This window comes from Helicoverpa zea, chromosome 6 (assembly GCF_022581195.2).
Source record: "Helicoverpa zea isolate HzStark_Cry1AcR chromosome 6, ilHelZeax1.1, whole genome shotgun sequence".
Classification (NCBI taxonomy): Eukaryota; Metazoa; Arthropoda; class Insecta; order Lepidoptera; family Noctuidae; genus Helicoverpa; species Helicoverpa zea.
In genome coordinates, this window is record NC_061457.1 from 626,698 (window position 1) to 649,563 (window position 22,866).

The 22,866-nt window shown below is 40.5% G+C and overlaps 3 protein-coding genes across 3 annotated transcripts; 1 reads left to right on the forward strand and 2 right to left on the reverse strand.

Annotated features, from left to right (window-relative positions):
* Window positions 1–726: 726 nt before the first annotated feature.
* On the reverse strand, window positions 727–4,194 carry LOC124631438. The gene is made up of 3 exons (XM_047165833.1): window positions 4,107–4,194; window positions 1,679–4,032; window positions 727–1,599 (listed from the first exon to the last, which is right to left on the reverse strand). The coding sequence occupies exons 1-3, from the start codon at window positions 4,192–4,194 to the stop codon at window positions 727–729; spliced, it is 3,315 nt and encodes a 1,104-aa protein (XP_047021789.1).
* Window positions 4,195–4,958: 764 nt separating this feature from the next.
* LOC124631384 lies at window positions 4,959–6,070 on the forward strand. The gene is made up of 2 exons (XM_047165752.1): window positions 4,959–5,257; window positions 5,562–6,070. Exons 1-2 carry the CDS (start codon window positions 5,003–5,005, stop codon window positions 5,757–5,759), a joined length of 453 nt encoding a protein of 150 aa, XP_047021708.1. The 5' UTR covers window positions 4,959–5,002; the 3' UTR covers window positions 5,760–6,070.
* Window positions 6,071–6,549: 479 nt separating this feature from the next.
* On the reverse strand, window positions 6,550–22,408 carry LOC124631437. Its single transcript, XM_047165832.1, has 4 exons — window positions 21,972–22,408; window positions 13,435–13,531; window positions 11,847–12,020; window positions 6,550–11,764 (listed from the first exon to the last, which is right to left on the reverse strand). The coding sequence occupies exons 1-4, from the start codon at window positions 22,185–22,187 to the stop codon at window positions 10,833–10,835; spliced, it is 1,419 nt and encodes a 472-aa protein (XP_047021788.1). The 5' UTR covers window positions 22,188–22,408; the 3' UTR covers window positions 6,550–10,832.
* Window positions 22,409–22,866: the final 458 nt, after the last annotated feature.

Here is a 22,866-nt window from a genome sequence, read left to right on the forward strand (position 1 = left end):
TATCTATCACAGAATCGAAGTCTAGAACACCGGACTGCTCTAGCACGTCTAGTTTTGGAGAAAAACCAATCTGGAACTGCCTAAAAATGCTTTTTTAACGATATTTAAAGCCATTTTTCTACAGACACTATTTTTTTTCGTATTTTCTATCTAACTAAAGAATCATTTAGTGCTCTTCTCAATTCAAATCCAGTTACTTTACATCATTACGAGTTTTCTTTCTCAAGATATACCATTTTACATTTACGGTGTATTTTGTCCATACTAAAATGTCAATTAGAGAAAAAAAAAAAATTGAAAAAAAATATCACGAGAATGGAAACTCGAACACGACCAATGCCTGGAGTGCGGCCAGTTCTAGCCAGCTAAGAGTAATGTCGGCAATCGAGTTATTTTCACTTCGTACCACGGGCAACAAACGGAAAAAGTCACGCAATTGCTGTATTTCATTTTGGCCACACTTATAACTTGATTGCCGGATCTATCTACTATTCTGTATCTATGGCTCTAACGCAGTAATGAACGGCAGTAATCTAATGTAGATAGATATCCAGTTCTCGGAATATAATGTCAGCGATAATCACAGATATATGTAGGTACCTACATTCATTCGTTTGTACCACAAACTCTCCCTTTTGGCTTATTATTAAATAAAAGATGTTCTTTTAAACACTTAATGTAATAATAAATAACGCAAAAATTTTAACACACCGACTTGACACACAGTTATAAGAACAATCGTGGTCTCATCATAGTGGGTGTTTCGCCGAAACTCGACTTGTCTTTACCTAACAACGTCCGCACTATGAGGTTCCTCGGAGAGAATGGATTCCTTTTATTGAATAACTTCTTTAACATTGCATTCCTCAACTTTTGATCACCCTCAGCCAACTCTTTTTGTTTTTTGAAAGCAAATTGCATCGGATCAGAATTCAAATTATTGCGCTCCATCATCGCTTTAGCCTGTAGGTTCTTCCAGTTGAAAAACCCCTTTGGTGGCGTTGACTTGCTCGTAGTCGCCTGCGTCTGCGTAGAACAAGTCTTCTGGTAGTCCTCTTCTGGTGATAGCGGCTGCTGGATTTTGTTTTTGATTTTTCGGAAGAATGACATCTTCCTTTCACTCTGTGTGCCAATACTCTTCACTTCTATTTCTCTTAAACAGAGAGGTACTTGTGGTTGTTGCATTTGGGCGTAATGATTTTCATATGCGCTCTGATAAGGTGGAGCTGTAGGCCGATGTTTCAGGTTAAAGGGGGGAGCAGTGGCTTGTTCCTGCATCCGTGAGGGATGCGGTCTCGATGCGTAGGTGTCGTGCATCGGCGGCGGCGGTGGGTACTCCTGTAGTCCAGGGTTGTACGGTGGGTGATAATCGGGTTGATATTCATGAGGTCTCTGATAATTTGGTGTCATGGGTGGTTGATAGTACTCCTGGCCTTGCATCATATAATTTGTTATTTCTTGTCTGTACGGTAACTTTCCTTGCAAATCAACATCTATTGCACTTTCACTCTCGCTAAGTTCTTCGATAACATCTTTTTTCTTCTTCCTCTTGAAAAGATTGATAGATTGCAGAACTTTAGAAAATTTATTTCTTTTTGACTGAAAATAAAGTAAAATATTACTACTTTAATAGCATGCAAATATTTAACTGTGCTCCAAACAAAAGCGAAAGACCTACCTTTTCTATATTAATTTCAGTTTCCATCTCAGTGTCTGATGAAGACTGTGTTACTTCTAAACTAAGTTTTTCCAAAATAGTGTCCGAAAAACTAACATTAGTGGTACCGGTAGTGTATGGGTCGGTACTAATTCTAGATCCTATAGCTTCACAACTCTTCGAATAACACTTAAGCGGGGCTGTTCCCACTTTAGCATCATGTTTAGCAAGCTTGGAATTTTCACCTACACTTCTTGACGTTAACATTTTAGCTTCGGCTTTTCTAGCTTCATGTTCATCAACACTGCTTTCACATTTTTTCTTCCTAGCTGGCTTTTGCGCCACAAATTTGTAAATTTCTTTAATAAGCTCATCGGTTTCTGTATGGTACGTGTCAGTATGGCACGTGTCTGTATGACATGTCCCGGTTGTCGTCACGTTCTTATTACAGCAATGTTCTGTATGAGTGGGCTCTTTTGTAGCATTAGCACAATTCGTACACGTGTAGCTTTGGCTAGGCATCATATAGCTGCTCTGCATGGGCATAGGACAGGGACACACTGGCATCACAGGATAGCAACAAGGATTTTGAAATGGTGTCATAAAAGCAGGTGGTGCGTTGCAACCTGCGTTATAATTCGCGCTTTGCCTACTATTTGGCATTACGGAGCTATTGAATTTGGCACTATGTTCATTCAAAATATTAATGCAATTATCATCAGTCTTCGAAGTAACCTCAGATTTATCGCATTGAGATGCTACTGTTTCCTTCTTAATTTCGTGCAAAAAACTTTGAAGTATGTCTTTTATTTCACACAAAGCTTTGTCAGTTTTATCAACAGGTATTTCAGTTTCTTGTGTTTTATTGAATGATGTATCCACTGTAATATTAGCTTGTTCATTTCCATACATTGGATATTGTAAACTGCTCATAGTGCAGTTTTCCTGTTGGCATAATTCTTCTTTCTCGACCTGGCATTTCATATGTTTGTGGATTTTGCGTGGTTCTTTGACCGCTACAACTGGTTCCGTGGTTATATCGCTCTCAGGTTCCACAAGTACTTGTTGTCGCCTTTGCCTATGCGGTGATCCTTTCCTACACGAATTTTTGACTTGTGCCATGCAATCTTGAAAATCTGCATTACACTGTGCTTTCAGATTTAGTCGAGGTCTTTGTGTCCTGGGTGATGGAGGAACTTCCCTATAATATTCATATGCTATCATATTGTCATCAGTAAACTTTCTTCGCGACTTTGGGCTAGATTTTTCTTTGACAGGAATCAGGTCATAAAGATCAGAGTTATTAAACATATCTACGTGAACCCTACGATGCTTTCTGCGGGGACGCTTTTTAGAGCTGTACAGTCGAGTATCGCAAATACTTCTCATTTCACCGAGTTCGCATTGTCTTAACTTGTGCTTTTTGTCGTCGTAACAACATGAACATAATTCAGTGCCCTCTTGTATCTCATCACGAATTGGATATTCTTGGTCACGGCAGACGGGAGCTGAGATCTGACTGATCTCAGATTCCCGCTTGCCAAACATTGTCACAGGCTTATATTGTCTTCTAATTATATCAGCAATAAAATCTTGATCAAGTTCTCTATTATGATGTTTTTGCTTACGAATTTTGCTGGGTTTTTGATCATAAGCTTCTTTGTATAAATCAACTTTATTTTTTTTCACATTTTCTCTGTATTTTTTTTCCTTGTGGAGAGATGGAGGCTCCGGCCCCGCATATTCATTTATGTAATAATTTTTGTCCGGGGGGTGACCGGAGTAACCAGGATTTGTACTTGTGTGATTCATTCGGGGGTCTGCAAGCGAGTGAAAACTACTGGTAGTGTTAGGAGAAGCAATGTTCTCGTAAACAGATCTTGTTCTATGTTTGTGTAATTTAGCGCCGTATTCAGCTGCCTTGGGTAATTTACTCTTTTTATTTTTGACTTTCGAAATATGTCCCTCAAACTCGTCTACCATATCCTGAGTTGCGTTTGAATCGATCACATCGTGGGGTTTCTGATGGTATTCGCTGTCTTCGTATTTATAGTTGCCCTCTGAAGATTTGTATATGAATTTTGTTTCGATGCCATTCAACTTTCTGTCATAAGAAGATTCAGTTTGTTCATTGATGGTATCTATCTCGCGTTTCACGTCAAGGGGGATGTAGCTATTAGACTCCCTCTCGTGCGGTGTGTTTTGCTGGAAGTAGACGTCGGACTCCCTAATAGAGCAGTCAAGGCAGGCAATGTCCTTACACTGCTTGTTTACTTCGTCTAATTGTTGTTCTAGTCCTACTATTTTTCGTTTTAGATCTGTGACGTTTAGAGCTATACTGGAACTTATTTTAATATCCGGTTGCGATGTGGTACCTGTAAGATGACCAGTTATTTAGCTACGAGGGGTTTCAATAGTATTCATTGCTAGATTAAGGTTAGTTGGTTACCTAGCGCCCGTCGGAAGAACTCACGTATGGCGCGGTACCTGCGCTTGGTGCGGGGCGAGATGCGACGCCGCGGGGTGCGCAAGGTCATCACCAACCCTCACACCGACGACGTCTGCGAACAAAACCATGCTCATAACTATACCTGTCGACTATTTGCGAGTACTACAGCCTCATCTATGACGGTGGCCTGTACGTCGCCTAAGAGGACTAGCTTTTACTGATTAACCGACAGCTTGAAAAATGAAGCCTCAAATTAATAATGCATTGTGACGTTACATTGATATCGAAAGATTTGATTTAAGATTACCTGTTCCTTTACGATATAATTTATGAATTTTGCAAATGTGGTCCATTGTACGAAAAATCCATATTTGCTCAAAATAAACCAAAATAACAATTATTACGCTTATTATTAATTTTATTTTATTATAATTAAATATACGTTTGACTTTTGAATTTCATCTGACTTTGGCGTCAATATATTTTTATTTATCGACATTACATTTACGGCCAGTGTTTTATAAAAAATGGTCATGCCGAGATAGTTTTCCGTTTCATAGCTGACACTAGGACTGGAAAAAGTCAACAAAAGCATGCTGGCTGGAAGTTGGGAAGAGTGCTGCTTCAGCTAGTTACCCTATTCTTATTTTGTGACGAACTGACGGCCATACTCACCAAGTGTAATTAACTTTTATATGAGCAAGAGTCGAAGTGATCAGGCTTGAATAAGATTTCTTAATGAATATGTATAAGAACTCTTCGTACATGTTTCATAATATTAAGCTCTCTATAACTATTTGATTATAGAATGTTTTGACGTTGACATACCTGTCATCTGAATTTTGTGTACTTTAGGACAATATATAATTGAAGTTAATGCTTCAATTGGCATTAAAATGCTTTCAAAATTCTTACGAACTACGTATAGATCTCATGTTGGACAGCTGCTGACACGGAGGGTCACTCCAAAGGTCATCAACGTGCGGTACGCGGATATGATACCAGCCTCCCAGTACGACACACCCTTCCCAAAGAAGTTAAGATTAGGGTACACCCTCAAAACGTACTGGGAAATCATCCCCTTGTTCCTGACAACATGCGTGAGCTTGTCGCTTATGTTCTTTTCGATTTTATGGGCTTGTAAAAATAAGGTACGTCAATGATAATTACCGATAATATAGTATAATATATGTAGTTGGTTGCGCATAGTTAATTATGACCTTTTCAGCTGAGAGGGAAGAAAGATTAGTAGGTATCGTAATATCAAATAAAGCGGTGCATTAAACAAGATATTGCAGAAATAGGACTCATGGGTCGAAAGCAAATCTTACGCGTTCAACAAAACAACAAAATCTAATAAAATGACTTATTATTATTATGACTTTTATATAGATAAACAAAGAACATAAGCTGGAGATCAGGACCTATTAGAATAAATTAATTTGTTTGTTAAAGGTCGACGTAGTATTCCAATCGCACAGCCGCCAGAACATATCGCACACAATGGACTTGCGGAACCCCTCAATCCACAAGTTAATCCTCATCAACCAACAATACCCACCGTGGCCGGAGATGGCAGACGTACTGGATAAGATGAGGATGGCGGAAAAGCGAGCTCTAGCGCGTCTAGCGTCCAACTGCGCCAACCGTTAGTTCTGGCCGGACTATGCGTAGAACAAGTAACACTTAGACCATACACAACGCTTATTCCAGATATGCATAGATCAGACACTATTCTTGTTAAGCAGTGCATGTACATGTCGGCGCAGTCTAACCCAGAACAGCCCAGAACATGCATGCCCAAATTGCTGGGAAAAGCTGCACGAACATAAATTATAAAAGTCCATTTATGTTAATACAGTTCAATTGATGATCATTCGTGCATCCTAAATTTGTATCACTTGTACAACCTAAAATCTATGCATACCAATAATTGACGGAGACTTAAAAATTGAAATGACAAATTCGGCGTTTTTTTTAATTATTTCGCAGTTTCAGTCAATTGTAACAAAGTGGATTTTATATATTTTTACGCGTTTTGAATACATTTTTTTTGCTATTCGATATTTTCATTTTAGTAGAACCGTGATTTACCATTTACACTTTAGTTTTTACACTGAAGTCGATGAAGGCTTTCGTATAATTACTTTATTAATATTTTTTCGAACAAATACATTCAGTGGTGCAATAGATTTGGAGATCCCCTACCTGGCATTTGTTTTCACACTGTGTTACTGAATACACCTTAGCAAATAAAGTCTGTCCCCATAGCCCCATATCGGGATACCTAATATTACTCAAAAAATAGTTTGAGAAATTTTGTTGCTACCAAAGGATTTTAAAATTCTATAGGGTAGGCTATGGTCATGTAGGACACAATTTGCGAGAGTTACAAATTCTTGTACAGGGGTCAATAATATTAAAAAATAAAGCACACCAGTTATTCGTTTCCAATATTTTTATTTTTAAATTAGTGGCAGTGAAGTTTTTGGGTAATTATCGAGTGTTGAACAGAAGCCGGTATCTGTCTCACGATCGTCGAGTGAATACAAAAATAATTGTTCTCGGGTTACGTATGTCACGTGAACTTTGCCAGTGCCTGGTTCGATTCGGGGTTGAACAACTTTATTTTGAAGTGAGAGCATTGTCCATCTTCGTATTTAGAAAATTCTTTCTTACAATGACTTTTTAATAATTATATTGCATAGCAAGGATGGAAATTCTCAGTCCCATTAATAACGATTTTTGCCAAAAGCTGGCTTTGCTCCTTTAAGTATACCTTGTCAAAGTACTCAAACTTCAAAATAAAGTTTAGAATGTGTTTAAAAAAGGTTTATACGTGCCATATCTAACTTAACTAATATTACTTACAACTCATAAATTGGCACTTTGTAAAACAACAATTCTTATAGCATATTCTATGGCACCAGTCCTTAGTAGCCTATTATCGAAACTCGCTACTTTTATGTTTTATTCGACTTTTAAATAAAACTCTACCACGAGTCCCCGACGTCACGCTGTAGAAGATGACGTCACTCTACATTATTCAACTGTTCGTAAGAGCTGGCAGTTGTTCTGCGAGGTCACTTCTTACAGCGTGACGTCGAAGTTAGAGTTCTACGGTGGGATTGTAAAAGAAGAACGATTTGGCACGTAACTTTAAAACGAGTCCCCTAAGTGCTATATAGTGTATGAATAACTAACATTCATTATTTTACGTATTTGTATTTGCCGAGTGTTCACTGCGTGTTGAGCTGTGTACTGAGTTGTAACAGTTGCTTGTAGACCACAGACAGACTGTACCCCTCACTGCTATATATCAATTCCACGTTTGGGTTTCACAGGTTTCCTATGCGAGGAATATTTTTTTTATATATTTGAAGTTAATCTTAGGGCAACGTTATTATAATTATAACGTTGACATCTACAGCGATCCTAAAAGATCTTTTTATATCGGATTACAAGAAAATGCTACAAATCAATACCCAACTTTATGACTGACATAAAAAAAAACATTACTCTTTTATTCGTCTATAAAAACGAGGTTCGAAAAGTGTTTTTCGAAAATCCTGTTATCGTTTATATATTATTAGTTATCTAATCATTATTTAGGTATGTATATTTCGAATGAAATACATTTTGGGAAGTATTACTGAGGACCAGCGGGCTGATTTTGTTTTATTGAATATTTGCTTTAAATAAAATGATTACAGCAATATTCAATATTTAATTCGTATTTTCCACAAAATCGCATGGATAGCCGTGCTCGGTCCCCAGATACAATATTGTTACTTGCGAGTCCAACAGTTAGAGATGATATACTTAATATTATTTCAGTCATGGAACTATTATCTGCACCACGAGGCAACGAGTGCTCTACCGGCATGCAAGTCTATAATTCAATTACTAACAAGATTCTCGTAACTATCTTATTGAACCATCATCACTATTTCTATTCGTCAACACTTCACAAATACTTCAACCACTCGACACGACTTTTGAACTAACACGTACTTTCCAAAATTACAGTTGCTGTCTTACACAAAAAAGTGGTAGTAATTGAATTATAATGATTTTGATGCCACTGTTGAATGGACAATGCAACAATATCATTGTTCACAACGATCGAAGTGATAAGCAACGCAACTTACATCCAATTATTCTTTCATTAAAAAACATCACTCTCGTAAATTGAAAAGCTGCCGTCGAGTTGAGTTGCGTCGCTTAGCCCTCTCCTCCCAAATGTCAACCGCGGATCATACGCGTCACAAACCAATTTTTACAATTTATCATTACTCCTATACACATAAAAATATTAAAACGGAACGTTTTATCTAGATATAATATCGTGTGCGTAACGAACCGTAACTCCATAGACTCACCATTAGCTGTACAAACAAACATATAATTATTGAAAGTAATCTAAGTAGGACGCACACATGCGCTACTGGCTCAAGTCTCAGCCAGGCGACACGCTGCCGACTCGCGGACCATTATTATCATTTATCAAACCACCATTAGAGTGTATGAACCAGTTGGTACGCCCCTCTGGGCTGGTAAGCATGTCCTATAAAACAAACAGTCCTCAGAGTGTCGCCTGTCCCAAAACATTGTTTTACCAAATCCTCTTCAGACAGAACCAACGTAAGAAAATCGCAGTCATTCGACACTGAACATTTAACTCTCAGTATTACCTTATAAAACTTCAAGTGAATAACCACTAGCTCTCGGCGCCACGCTGTAAACTTGTGACGACGACAAAATGTATGACATTTGTCGTCAGTTTACAGCATGAGGTGAAGAACACTCGCACAGTAGTGGATACAAGCTTCCTGGCTGTGGCGCTTCCTCATAAAATGTAAGTGCCACAGAACACGAGGACATGAACTCGTCGGAGTTACCTGACACCTCTAAACCCGGCCACTTATTTTATGAATTTTTTTTTAACGAAACTTACAGCTTCCCTAAACTTTAATAGCGATAGTAAATTGAAAATTAAGTAACTTTAGGACAAGTCACAATATCAAACTTTAAAATCAAATATTATCCAATAATGTATTAAAACATCAAAATTTTTATTTTCGGATCACGAAAATAGGTTCATAATATACATATAATTATAATGACCGTTGAGAAATAGTCAAATTAGGAATGCATCTCAAACGGGACCTTACGGACCGTTCAGAAAGGAATGTGATGACAAATATGATAGTATCGTGTTCGGACAGTGGGCCCACGAGCGATTTGGGACACAATGAGAGTACTATTAGCTAATTCGACGTTTATGTAAAATACCGTTAGCAATCACAGTTTGTTCATTATGTTTCCATTCGACAGAGATTCGTTTCAAAGACGTTCCAAAAAGCTCGCGCATCCGCGATCCCCGCCCACACAAACATACAGGTGAGGCGAACTGTCGCCGCCACGGGAGCGCGGGCTCACCTACTCCTTCAGTAATATCCAATAATAATCGTTAATATTACACCTTAAATAACTATACAATATGAGAGCCTCCCGGCTGTAAAACTTATGAAACCACATTGTTTTGTTTATATTATACATTAATGCGTGACCACCACGACCTCCGTACTATACAAAAATTAAAAACATTATACAGTAATACTACGATACCATATAGCTAATAAATACAAGAATCAACTTACCGACTACCAATACCCATGTAGCAAGATGACTGACGCATGACGGTAGGTATATTCGTATTTTAGATACAACCATTTTTATTTTTAACATTCAATTTTTATTAATTATAATAATTTTAATATATCTATTAATGTTTGGCTCTCTCTGAAACATCGTCATAGCTATTTTGGAAGTGTCGCTCTGAGGCGAGCCAGCGACGCGACTGGAGTCCAACGACGAGTTGCGTGCTAGTGTCGGGACGCGGCCGTCCTGCGTCCTCGACACAACAACTTAACTGAATATATGAGCAAGTTCCTCAGTGTGCGAGCGACACGCAGCCTTCTCAACCCGCCCTCACACACACTACAACGCTATCAATTATTGTTTTTGAGTCTCACACTCTGGTGTTTTAGTTTAGACTTCTCGTCTACGGGATGCATCGATGATGATGATGAGTTTATACAGAAACTTATTCCCCAACATTAGGCCAAATTTGAGTGAAGTATGTGCAGCCGCGCGACAGACGCCGCGCGGGGACGAAACAAATGCGGTACGATACGAACGGGAGCGGCGGCGGCGAGCGCACACCTATGAGTTATTATTTACCTAAGAACATTGACAATAACCTCGATGATAAACATTTGTGCGGGTGTTGTGTTCCGGTGACGCATAATTATAATACACAGTACGCTATGCGAGCGAGGCGGCGGCCCTCGCCACGCGACCGGCTTACACTTAAGTAATCACCTTAGAAATCGATAGGAAGTCAGTTTTACTTACAATAATTCCGCTATTTATTAACTAGGGTACGACCCCGCACTGCCGACTGCCACGAGCGGGTCAGCGCGAGGCGGGGCCGCGACAAATTTCATATATAAGTCTCTAATTATTCACTTCGGCGGGCGATCGTTGGTGAGCATCGCGGCCGGCGTGGTGCGGGCCGCGAGTCGCCGGCTCGACGTAACCTTAGTAACCAATATATTGCTTGCGGGCGTGCGGCGGCGCCGGTCAGCGCGCGGCGATGCGGCACAGCGCGGTGCGCACGGCGGCGGCGGCGGCGGGCACGGCGGCGCCGCACAGGCCCGATCAGAGTCGATCTTCCTCCTCTTCTTCCTCACCCTCGTCTCCGGCCTCCTCGTTCTCCTCCCGGTAGCCCGGGTGTTCGCTGATCGCATAGTAGTTGCCGTTGTAAATGACGCCCAGTTCCCGCAGCGCGTCTCCCCTGATCGTCGCCTTTATCGTCCAGTTGTAGCAGTCGTCCGACTCCGACTCGCGGTCTAGCCGCTCCACGTCCAGGATCTTGGAGCTGAGCCGCTCGAGGATGATACCGATGTCCTTGATGGTGAGATGCCGCTTCTGGTCGACGCTGAGCTGGTCGATCAGCAAGAGAAACTTCTCGGAGGTGACCGCCTCGTCCTCGACGAGGGTGTTCTCGGTCTCGCTCTCGGAGGAGTCTCGGTCGCCACGGCGCGCGGACTCGGCGTCGAGGAAGCGCACGTGGCCCTTGGGGCGGCCCTGCGGCGAGGCGCGCGGCTGCGCGTCCTGGATGGGCGAGGTGGCGACGCTCTTGTGTACGGCGATGCGGCGGCCCTCCTCGTGCAGCGCGCAGCAGTGGAAGTCGCACTCGTCGGGCGGCGGGCGCGCGAGCGGCGCGGGCGAGGCGGCGGCGCGGCAGTCGGCGGTGTGCACGTGCACGCCGCCCGGCTGCTCCAGCGAGCCGGGCGCTCGCGACAGGCGGCGCGGCGCCGGCCCCGGCTCGTCGTGGTTCACGACGGTGATGTGCGGCGGCGCGGGAGCAGGCCGGTCCAGTGACGTCTGGATGACGAGCGAGGGCCGCCGGTCGGGCTTGGGCTGGCGCGAGGGAGAGCGCGCGGCCGGCGACGCCTGCGGCCGCTGGTCCCAGTGCAGCACCACCGTGACGCGCCCCTTGTTGTCCATGATCTTCCATGAAGGCGTCTCATCGTGCAACTCGAGTGCGTGAATAGTTTCGCATACTATCTTTGGTATTGCCGATATTGCTGGAATAGACAGAGGAGAAAGTTTTAACCGTCTGTTTCGGCACGTGTTGAGTGTTCGATATGACTGAGTGTAGGTACTGACCAGCCTTGATGACGTCGACGCCGGTGGGGTACCAGCGCTCCCCGGGGCGCAGCAGCAGCAGCACAGTGTTGGGCGGGAGCGTGCGCCAGTACTCGCCGTCCTCCACCTGCGTGCCGTCGCTCTCCAGCACCAGCCGCACCGGCTCGCTCGCAGCTACTGATAGCTTCTCCTTACCTGTGCAACGACAAATATCTGCTGTTAATTTCATAATAAATTGACTACTGCTTAGGTAAATTCATCAATGTTGTATGTCGCTCAGTACAATAGTTTTGCAAAGCATATGCTAATTGCGGAGTCAATGAAAATCGAATGATCCGTGTAGCCTTGACATAAAGCTGTAGAAACATGACTTGTGTAAGTTTCTACTTTCCGAGACGAAAAATTTAGACTTGACAATTTACGAAAATCACATTCAGTTTAAAAGAGAATATGCAATAACCACTGACAGAATTACCTAGTCGGAATATTTTATAAATCACCTGAAAACTATCAGCTTCCAACAATTATATTATTACAGCACTAAATCTTCCTCAATCCGCAACACGGCCTATCCGTTCACTGTATGCAGCCTAACTGAGGGTAGTCGGAACCAGGTCAGCCGGGAGCAGCCAGCCGGGTAACGCGCTGACCGGCACGCCTGCCCGGCTGCTAATTGACGATCAAACCGGATAACTCGGTTAACAGATAACACAATATTCTACATGGCGTTTTTTGTTTTGCTTCTTTTACATGGAGATTATAGAACGTTACCTAATGTTTGTTAAGTTTTTGAAAGTAAGTATAGTATTTAGTAGTTTCGTTGCTTTTGTGTCAATTTGAAATGAGAAAGTCTATGTATGTACAGCAGAGGATGTATTGCGAATGAAAAGATGGCACTTTCTAGCTATTGGCAAATTCTAGATAGTTGTCTTACTTCTATTCATAAAACATTCCAAGTTTCAAAGAAGTTTCTACCACATCAGCTACGTTTTATAAAACACCAGTGTGGATTTGAATAAAAAGCCATTTACATGATATAGCGTTACAGGCAGAGTTATATATTATTTTATATACATATTGATTTAATCATGGCTACATTTTTGAATAGCCATTGAAACATTTATTGAGTATTTGCACTCTTATTGTTTCCTGTATACTTTAATTAGTTTGAAGGTTGTTACATCTATAATTGTTTATGCGGATAAAGTCGCAAGCAACAGATGATTTTGTATAAGAGAACTCGTTTAAAAAAAAAAGACACATGTAGCCTACGTTGAAACTTAAAATTGAGATAAATAACCACCATTATATATTGCCACTAAAATTCCAAAAATATTAACCATAAAAAGGAGCAGCAAAATTATTTGATAAACACGATATGAAAAAAAATTATCCTTTAAACATATTAATAAAATAACTTTCAATCAACAATCAATCGCCATCAATCAATCGCTACCCACAACTATGGTAACACTTAAAGTACCCATGAAACTGCAGTACATTATCTGTAAAACATTTAGTGACCTAATATTAGTAGAAAGTAGGCGAGGTCCTTCCCCCTCCCCGCGGAGGCTGTGCATCACCGGGATGACCTGCGTCGGGTACTGACCTCTGTGGAGCAACTCCTCGAAGCTAGTCACCACCAGCCCCTTCCTCACGTTCCTTGAACTGTCCCATATCTTGAAAGGCCTCTTTCCTCTGACCTCCTGAAAATTTACGAAATCACGTCAAACTACATATCTTAAAAAAGTTTATTTTAGGAATCTGTTGGAAAATGTTTGTATTAAATCGTAAGATAAGTGCGTTAAAGGTAAATTCAATCATTTATATTAATGAACAGTTGTGTTTAAATTGGTAATAGGTTTCTATACATACCATTTGATTCCATTATTTTAGTATAACCCATACTTTAACTGTCATATGTACTCATAATACACTATTGATTCATAAGCTTTTACAATTGAATGTAAATTGAATAAATCCATCAATTGACTGAGATTCATCTATTTTAATAGGGATTCGTTCATTAATAGAACTATAATAGCACTAAACTCATCATCCATTACATATAATAATTTAATTTCGTCATACAGTAAAATAGTAAAAACTATGCTACGCCCCAGGGGCTACGGCGTAGCCCGCTACGTTTGTAGTGCGTAGCGGTCGTCCGTAGCGCCTGCACTGGCTGCAGCGGTGCAACGCCCGAGCGACCTCCACCCCTCCCCCGCGGGCGCCGCCCCCCGCTCGCCCCCGCGGCCCGCCCCCCGCGCCCCGCGCCCCGCACGCACTGTGCGTTGACCCACTGACATCACCGCCCTGCACGATCTTTAATCTAGACTGGGACTTCTAAACTTGTGAGCCATTAAAAAAGTTTCGTCTCAAGTATTCGCACGATATTACCATCGAGTGCTCCGCTCGCTAACTGTGCATCAAATAATACGTTGAAATTATTTTTGAGTTACAATCAAATTGTTACAATATATTCTATTTTTGAGCCTGACCGACCGCTGCGTCCGGTGCAACGTCCTACCTACAGGTTTGGGCTCGTGAAAAATCCATTAGAGTAGGTGGGGGCGCGACCGTGTCATCCCATTACGATACGTTATGCGACCCCTCGATAGCAGCGGCTCTCACAAACATACCTCCTGTATTTCGACTATCATTTTTCCTTCACGCACTCACTGGTAGGTATAAAAGTGAATGGAGCAGCAGCACAACAAATATGAATATTAAAAATAAGTGTAATATGTAGTGACACTGTAGTGTTGTAGTGAGGATATCGCGGCGCGCATAGAGGTTATATGTGCGGTGTGCGGGCGGCGCCGTGCGCGCCGGCGGAGCGCCGCGGCCGCACTGGGCGCGCGACGTGACCGGGTCGCGCCGCCCCCCCCCCCCCCACCCCCGCGCCCCACCCGCACCCCGCACCACTGCAGCGCTCACCCGTAATCTCTTGATGCCGTAAGATCTTGAAATTAGCGATGCCGATGATGCACTTTTCGTAACATCGAATACACGAGCCTTTTTCAAACGTACAATATTTTTAGTTGAGAAGGCTGTGAAGTAAATAGGTCACGCGTAGTGTTCGCTACTCGCAGGATTGGATGTCAGAACACAAGTACAAGCTAGAAATAACGCCAAATGGCTACGTAGGGTCATAAAATATCCGTACTAGATAAGTTGATGGATATGACTTACAATTTATGACGAATTTTACAGTAACTTATGAATGACTCACATTTCTGTTTTCATGTAATTCACTATATTTTTGGATAGCGCTAGCAATAAATCAACAATTTAAACTAATAACAAAAATCACAATGTTCTGACAATCAGTTAATGCTACGAGATTCGTAGCTCCGTAGGCTTCGTAGCAAATATATAAACTGTAGCAAAATATATGTAGTCGGACCTCCATAATCAGTAGCAGGAATATCGATAACCTGACGTTACCCTTACCCAATAGGCATCTCGAATGCTGACCAATATCACATGTCTACGACACTGCTACGACGCTACGCTGCTACGGTGCTACGCGGCTACGAATGTACGTAGCGTTATTGTATTTGATTTATCACAACGTGTATTTGGATTTATTGTGATGAATGTATGTATGATTATTGAAGTTAAAATATTAATATTTATTAATATATTTTAATTATTTAAAGACTTAAGATAAATTAACTGTCCTACAACTTTTAATGCAGTCGAAGAGTCGAAGTTGTTTTTTTTAATAATAGTAATATAACGAAAGCGTAACAATAACGTGACGTGCACGTTACACGCGTTAATAACGTCGGATTAACCGTAATTACGGCGGAGTTACGGCGTTACGGCCCACGTGAACTGTCACGTTAACGTGAATGTCATACCGTGACTTTCAGCTTTCTAATTTCCAAGCTTTTAAAGGTTCTATAGGTTTATGTAAGCAAACAACACTGAATGTATGGAATACTGTGAAGACGGAATTAAAATTTCTGGGAATCACAAGCATTTGAATAATCCTTGATTTCATGTATGTCTGTTTGGTGCTGTTTATTCAAATTCTAGGAAACTTTGTATTGCTTAATTAGTGTGGTGTAAGGCGGTAATTATATCTAGCCAGCTGAAGACGAAATAATTATTGTATTGTGAGGTGATTTATATGCTGTCTATTTGGGTGTTGTATGTGCCCATAAATTCGTTTAAAAGCGATCTTTCCTAGACGTCAGATTAAGGAAATACCAATACGACAAAGTTTTAGAGATAACAATGGCCCTTATTATTACTTTGTTACTCGCATCCTGGCTTTCGTAACCTAGAGAAACCGTCAATATATGGTTGAGCTAAACAGCTAGTTCTATCGGCCTGCAAAACTTAATTGTCATATTGATTCTCAAATAACTATGAGTTTTTAACCTACTTCCTAAGCTTGCACCGTTTTTTAAGGATTTACAATAAATAAAAAAAAAATAGATGGCTTCAGCAACCTCTTTAAAACCACTCCAACAAGAAAACCAAAGTATGCAGTAAAATAAAAACAGAATCTGTTCTAAAGTTCCACATGAGTGACACAAGTGGTCCAAGGCCGGGCCTCTGAAATAGCTTCGAGTCGAGGCTCTGTTGGCGCTGAAGGTTCACTCGCTTGACCTTCCGGCTTCAAGAGACCCTCTGTTTATGGATTTGCATAACCTAGCATTGGGTTGGTTGTTTTGGTTAAATAGGTGATGAAAATTTTTGTATGTTTGAAAAATGTCACACGACGCGATGAAACCACTGGTAGTAGCTAGTATGTTTAAGGATAATTTTAACCACTGATAGAAGCTACTATTTAAAGGTAATCTTACGGCTCATAAAATTTACGAAAGACGAAAACTTACTCTCAACAACCCACTTATAATTATCTTAAAAGCAGTGTTATTGTGTTAAATCCCTCAAGGTATGGACACCTACAGCCAGCCCACGGCGGACACACTCGATCGCTCGGGTTACCCAAACATGTGCTAGTTGTGACCTTAACTTGATATATGTTTGACATTTACCGACAGCACCGTTGTGTGGGATAGCTTCGACAAGTGTGTAGGTAAGATAGGTGAGTCAGTGGCTTTGGTTACTTTAATAGTACTGCTATAAAAACAGTGATATATTTGCACAATTATGAGGCGGAGGTATCTGCTCATTCAGATTTATACAAGATTGATTTTATTATTCGATTAGAATTTATGCTTATGTCATTAAGCTGAAACGTTTGTTTAGGTATTTGTTTACTTGAATGTTTAAAAATATTTTGTGTTTGATAGTCCATTTATCGAGGAAGACTGAGACTGCGGGTGCTTAGATCCTACGAGAAGCACCACTGAAGCTAGTAATAAATAATTTTTGAAAATAAAAGATTCCATGCGTTTAGTCAATAGTGTCAAAGTGTGTTAAAGATAAACTATAAAGCAATGTCAATGAAAATTACGGCGAAAATTTTGTAAAAATATAATGAACTTAAAATCCCTCTAGTTTTACCACATTTTGAAATCATTTAATGGCCACGTGAAGTATTCATGTGGCACTGAAAATCATTACACAAACAACTTTTCTACCAAATATCTCAACAACACCCGAGGGTTCGCACTTCAGGCTTTTTTGTTTTTTTCTTTAATAAGGCCGTGTTTTATCCAAAGGTATTCCATTCATCAAACGTTGCAACGTTGTAGCCAGAGAGCAATTATTCATGAGAAGCGATGCTTTTTCCTTGTATCACAGGCTGCACTATGGGCAAAAGCTAACTACACATTTCAATATCGTTTATTGTCACCATAGTTTCATTAAAACAAGTCCGATTTCTTTCATAATTAGACAAATTAGGAGGGTCGGGGGTGGGGGACATAAACTGCAACAGTTTATGACTTCCCCATTCCATGGGGGTGCAAATGAGCAGCTAGGGGGAGACGGAGGCGTGTGAACCGTTTATTTTTACAAGTTCCACTCATATAGGGATGTCGGTGAGATGGCGACAAGCTATGCAACGTTACAAAGATGTGAGTAGGAAAGTAGTGGATGTTAATGGGTCATTTTGTTTTTAATAGATCTAGTGATTGTCAAACTTGAGAAAGGAAAATGAATGTATTCTTTTGGAACTAAGCAATGAGCTAGTAGTAGTAATGAGTAGTGTTCTAGAATTTTGTTTATAGTAGATTTATTATTAATATTATTTTCGATTAATTAATTCCCTTGTTTATCTCTTGTTGTTTTTTTTATAAATAGTTAAGCTTTACCTGTGAACAGCCGCATATGAATACTGAAAAGGTACTGTTAAAACAGCTTGCCATGAACGCTACTAATTGTCAATTTAATCATCATAATCTTGTACAGGTGTTTCTTTGACGAATACTAAAAAGTCATCATCCTCCGAGCCTTTTCCCAATCATGTTGGGGTCGGCTTCCAGTCTAACCGGATTCAGCTGAGTACCAGTGCTTTACAAGAAGCGACTGCCTATCTGACCTCCTCAACCCAGTTACCCGGGCAACCCGATACCCCTTGGTTAGACTGGTGTCAGACTTACTGGCTTCTGACTACGCGTAACGACTGCCAAGGATGTTCAATGACAGCCACGACTACTAAAAAGTTATTTATTGAATTCCATGTGGCATTAGAGTATTGTTGGTTTAATTTGAACACTTTATTAAATTATTTAAGTGAAGAAAAGCTTTGCATTTTGATTCCATCGATAGAGAAATTATCAGTGTTTATATTATTTAAAGGAACATGGCAATCCTGTCGACAAACATTACTCCTTCCAAAACTAATTCAATTATTCACTTAAAATATTTTGAAAATGGTTGTGAGACAGTTCCAAGTTGGCGTCCATAGCCAGCAGTCAGCATAGACAGATCGCGTCTTAAATTAAAATACTTTCAGAAGTCCATTTAATAACGGCGCGCGATCACTCGCTGACATAAAACTGATAATAATCATTGATTTTACATCATTTTAATTTAAAGCAAGGCTGGTTTCTCTGTCCTCCTCAAAAATCCTTGGGAAGGGGACTTTATGAGGAGATTAATGCTTAAACGAAGGAATTAAAAGGATCTCCAGTGAGCCCGCCGCCTGGGAATCGATTTTAGAGGATTTTGGAATGCCTGCGTTATACATATTTGAATATAGGATTATTGTGTTCTTGGAATTGTTGTTGGCATTTCCAAAATGTATCGATGAAGTATATAATTTACTCAATACTCAATACTCAATACTTTATTTGCTTTCCATGTGTATTCTTAGGTGGTAGTCTTATATATAGTTCACATGGACCCTGTCGGGCACAGCAAAATAAGTGGGATAGGAGAGAGGAAGCTCTTATTTATCGATCATATTTCTGCTCATCGACTCGATTATCTGTGTTTTTCTAAAAAGATAGTGATATGAAAGTTATTAATTTCGCTGTAACTAAGTCTCACCATTTGAATCGTTTAGGTGAGATTACTTTTTAAAAAAGTCGGTTTAACAAATGTTTAAGTTAACCAACCTATACTGGAGGTGCTTGGTCATGAACATGATTTTTGTAAACTTATTTAAAGTTTCATACTACATCAACAGAACCCCAAACCGAGAACAAAGTATAATGTTCCTTAGTATTTACTTAGCAAAACATCCGAAGACAAATTACCAGCTAAAAATAATATTGTATTTTCGTACAAATTTTCCAACGGAAAACGAGCGATAAAATATTATTTAGCGAAGATCCTGATAAGAAAAATTAAATCCGTCCTGCGGCGGACTTTAAATGAAGATGAACGAAGATTGTACTTATCTTTCTGCTAAGCTTTGTGCTCTAAATATAGCGATATTATATTTTTAGTTTTATTTTTAGTGGTGGCCACTTTAATTGATCATTTAGTTCTTGTGGTACGTGCCAAGGTATATATGTATTGCTTATGTACCTTACACTAGCTTATTTTCTGTTTCTTTAACACAAACGAGAAATCTGTTCAAATCAGAGCTGATGACTTTGATTCCATTTTGCAATTTTAAGATGATTTTAAGATGACATTTTTTAAATACAAAAATGCTCTGTTATGTTGGTATTGTAAAGTTTTTAAAAACATTATTAATAAGGACGTATTAAAAATTGTTTTTATAATAAAAAAAAAAGTTAAATATAATAAACATATACATTTCCAAAACAAACTAAATTCGCGAAAAAGCTTTCCATTTTGTGTTTTTGGAAACTGTACCTGAAAGTTAAAGCTCAAACAACTGACATGGCAAGTAAACTTTGACAGCACTTACCGACAACCGGCAGACTTTCTGCAGAGTGGCACCAACCTTTTAACAACGGAAGTTAAACCCTGAACTGTAGTGAGGAAAAGTCTAGACTTTTGATAAATATTTCTGGTGGCTAAGAGAAATCTCTTAAATATCTTAATATCAACTGAGGTTCAAATGATAAAAAATAATGTAATAATGTAATAATTTTGGAAGTTAGCAAAGTAGACTGTAAACAGGAAGAAAACGATTCCAGTATCTATTACCAAGGTATTTGGTTATGAGTGATATACTATGTATGATCCTGAAGCATATTTCTTTTCAAGTTATTTTTAGTGTTTTATTTCTTCAATAAGTTTAGTGTTAATTGTGTCATTTAAACGTAGTAAAAAAGTTGTTAAGTGTTTTTTAATATCATCAATAGTTGCCAAAAGATTAACCAAAATAGTTACTGATGAGTAACTATTTATAGAATTTCTATTTAAATCTCAAAGTTGGCATATAAGAATATCTTATAAATATCATTTATAAGTTGAGGTTTGTTAAAGTTAGTGTTTTATTTTTGTCTATAAAATCAATTTCGTTGTGGTGATGTACCTAATGTTATATTATATTATAGGGATAATCAAAAGTGCAAAACTTTAAATAAATATGTGTCATAATGTCAATTATTTTAGTGTACTGTAGTGTCAAGTGTAATTTAATGTCAAGCAGGCATATTAGAGTAGGTATATCCTACTTTATACTGAACAATTTTCGATATAGTTCTGATTCCCATGTTTAACCCAGAATATGTTTTCTGTGCTTTATAATTTGAACAAGGAACGTTAACAAAAGAAGTAATTCTATAGACAAAAGTTCACGCAATGAACTAATAATTGACTTCAGCAAGGTGAAACTGAGTTTTCATCATATACTAGTTCAATATTATCTTAGTACAATCAGCACATAAATATGTAATTATTTGATATCGGTAACTTGGGGTTAGTGTATTGTGCACTGATTTGGAATATACTAGGTACTTAAAAAATTACTTTATATACTTAGATATAAATAAAGGTATATTGGTATATATAACATGCACTGTAGAGGTAGAATGTATTTATATAAACTATAAGTAATAAAAAAAGTGTTTTTAAACACGATCGATACCTATCTCTATACACAATTTGACTATCTAAAGACTACGCAATGCTACAGTGGTATGCTACGGAGATGCTATGACCTGCTACGACCTGCTAGTGCGCTACGCATGTGCTCAACCAATGGTAGCATCAGTATTTGCTAAAATTACTACTTATTTTACACTTTTAGATAATATTCATCTACCATGTCCACGTAGATATGATCACAGTATGTGTAGAGTATAAATCACATAGGGTACTGGCATGGAGCTGGTGTGACAGGAATGTATTGATTTCATGTCATGTTCGTATCAAAGGATTCCTCCCGTAGGACACCGTGAGCTGGCACTGATCGTGAATATTGCAGGCTGCATGTGCAGTGCCCCGGTACGGCAGAGCGAGCGAGACGGGTGCATGGGCACGATACGCGAGCGAAGGGGACGCCGGCTGCGGCACTGCCGTACGTACGCTGACGTGCCCCCGACATCGGGGCAGATCCCCGCCGCAATACATAACTAGACATAACACACATTCTTCACCACTAGGTACCACTGCGATGCACTGGGACGGAGGCTCTACGCTAAGATCGCTAGGGGTCGGTATGTGACGGGAGGCCGAGCCGAGGGAGCGGTACGAGGGTCAAGCGAGGCACGGTGCGGCGCGGCTATGCGGGTCAGCGAGCGCGGGGTGTGCGGCGAGCGGTGATAGTCACCATGTCTCCGGGCGTGTCACCGATCACCGGTTACATAAGAGGGCGGAGGCGGCGGAGGACGCCGGGCAAGTCGCGGTTACCTCTCTGGCCATCGCGGCATGTCCGCCGGAGGCCGCGGGCGGCGCGCGCTCACGCCGCCATCGTTGAGGGCCAAGCCCGGGACTCGCGTCGCGACTCGCGGAGCACTTGAGCGGCGCTGCGCCGCGTGGGCGGCGATCGATGGGGGCCGCGCGCATGCGCCGCCGGAGCCAGCCGAGCGCCGCCGAGCGTGGCCGAGCTCGGCCGCGGTGGTGCATCCGCCCTGACCCAGTTGCCGCGCACACTGACCCGCTTCCCTCGCTTCCCTCGCCGCTTCCAATGGAGCGAGTTAGCGATCGCTCGGATGCGACCTGCCCGCCTGCCCGCCTGCCCCTGATACACTCCACATACGTGCACTGATTGCACTATTTAGATAACATGCACAGACAACGCGCTATACCTATTGTGCTGTACACTACAGCAAGGTGTAACGAACCGTACTTAAAAGCAAACATCTTCCCAGAAATGTTGTTCTTATATGACATAAAATATCTACACGTGACAATTTTTACGTACACATTAAAACCCAAGCGCGAATCGTAAGAAGCATTAAGGGTTCCGTACCATTGTCAATGTCGTTTATAGCGGATTTTGGCAGTTTTGTTATATAATTGAGCCTCCACAAATATTTACTCTAATTTTCAGTAGCTACCTACTAGTAGTACTAGTAATATGTAGTCTAGGTAATATGTATTTATACAATGGTTCAAGAAATAAAGCCTGGTAACAGACGGACAGAAAAGACAGTGTATAGGGTCCCGTTACGCCCTATGGGATAGGAACCCAAAAAAAATAAATTGAATTAAAAAGTCGACTGCAACTCAGTCGCGCTAATTGGCCTTAATCTTTCAATCAATCAAATTACCTTCGTGCCTTAAATTAGATCATTCAATCTCG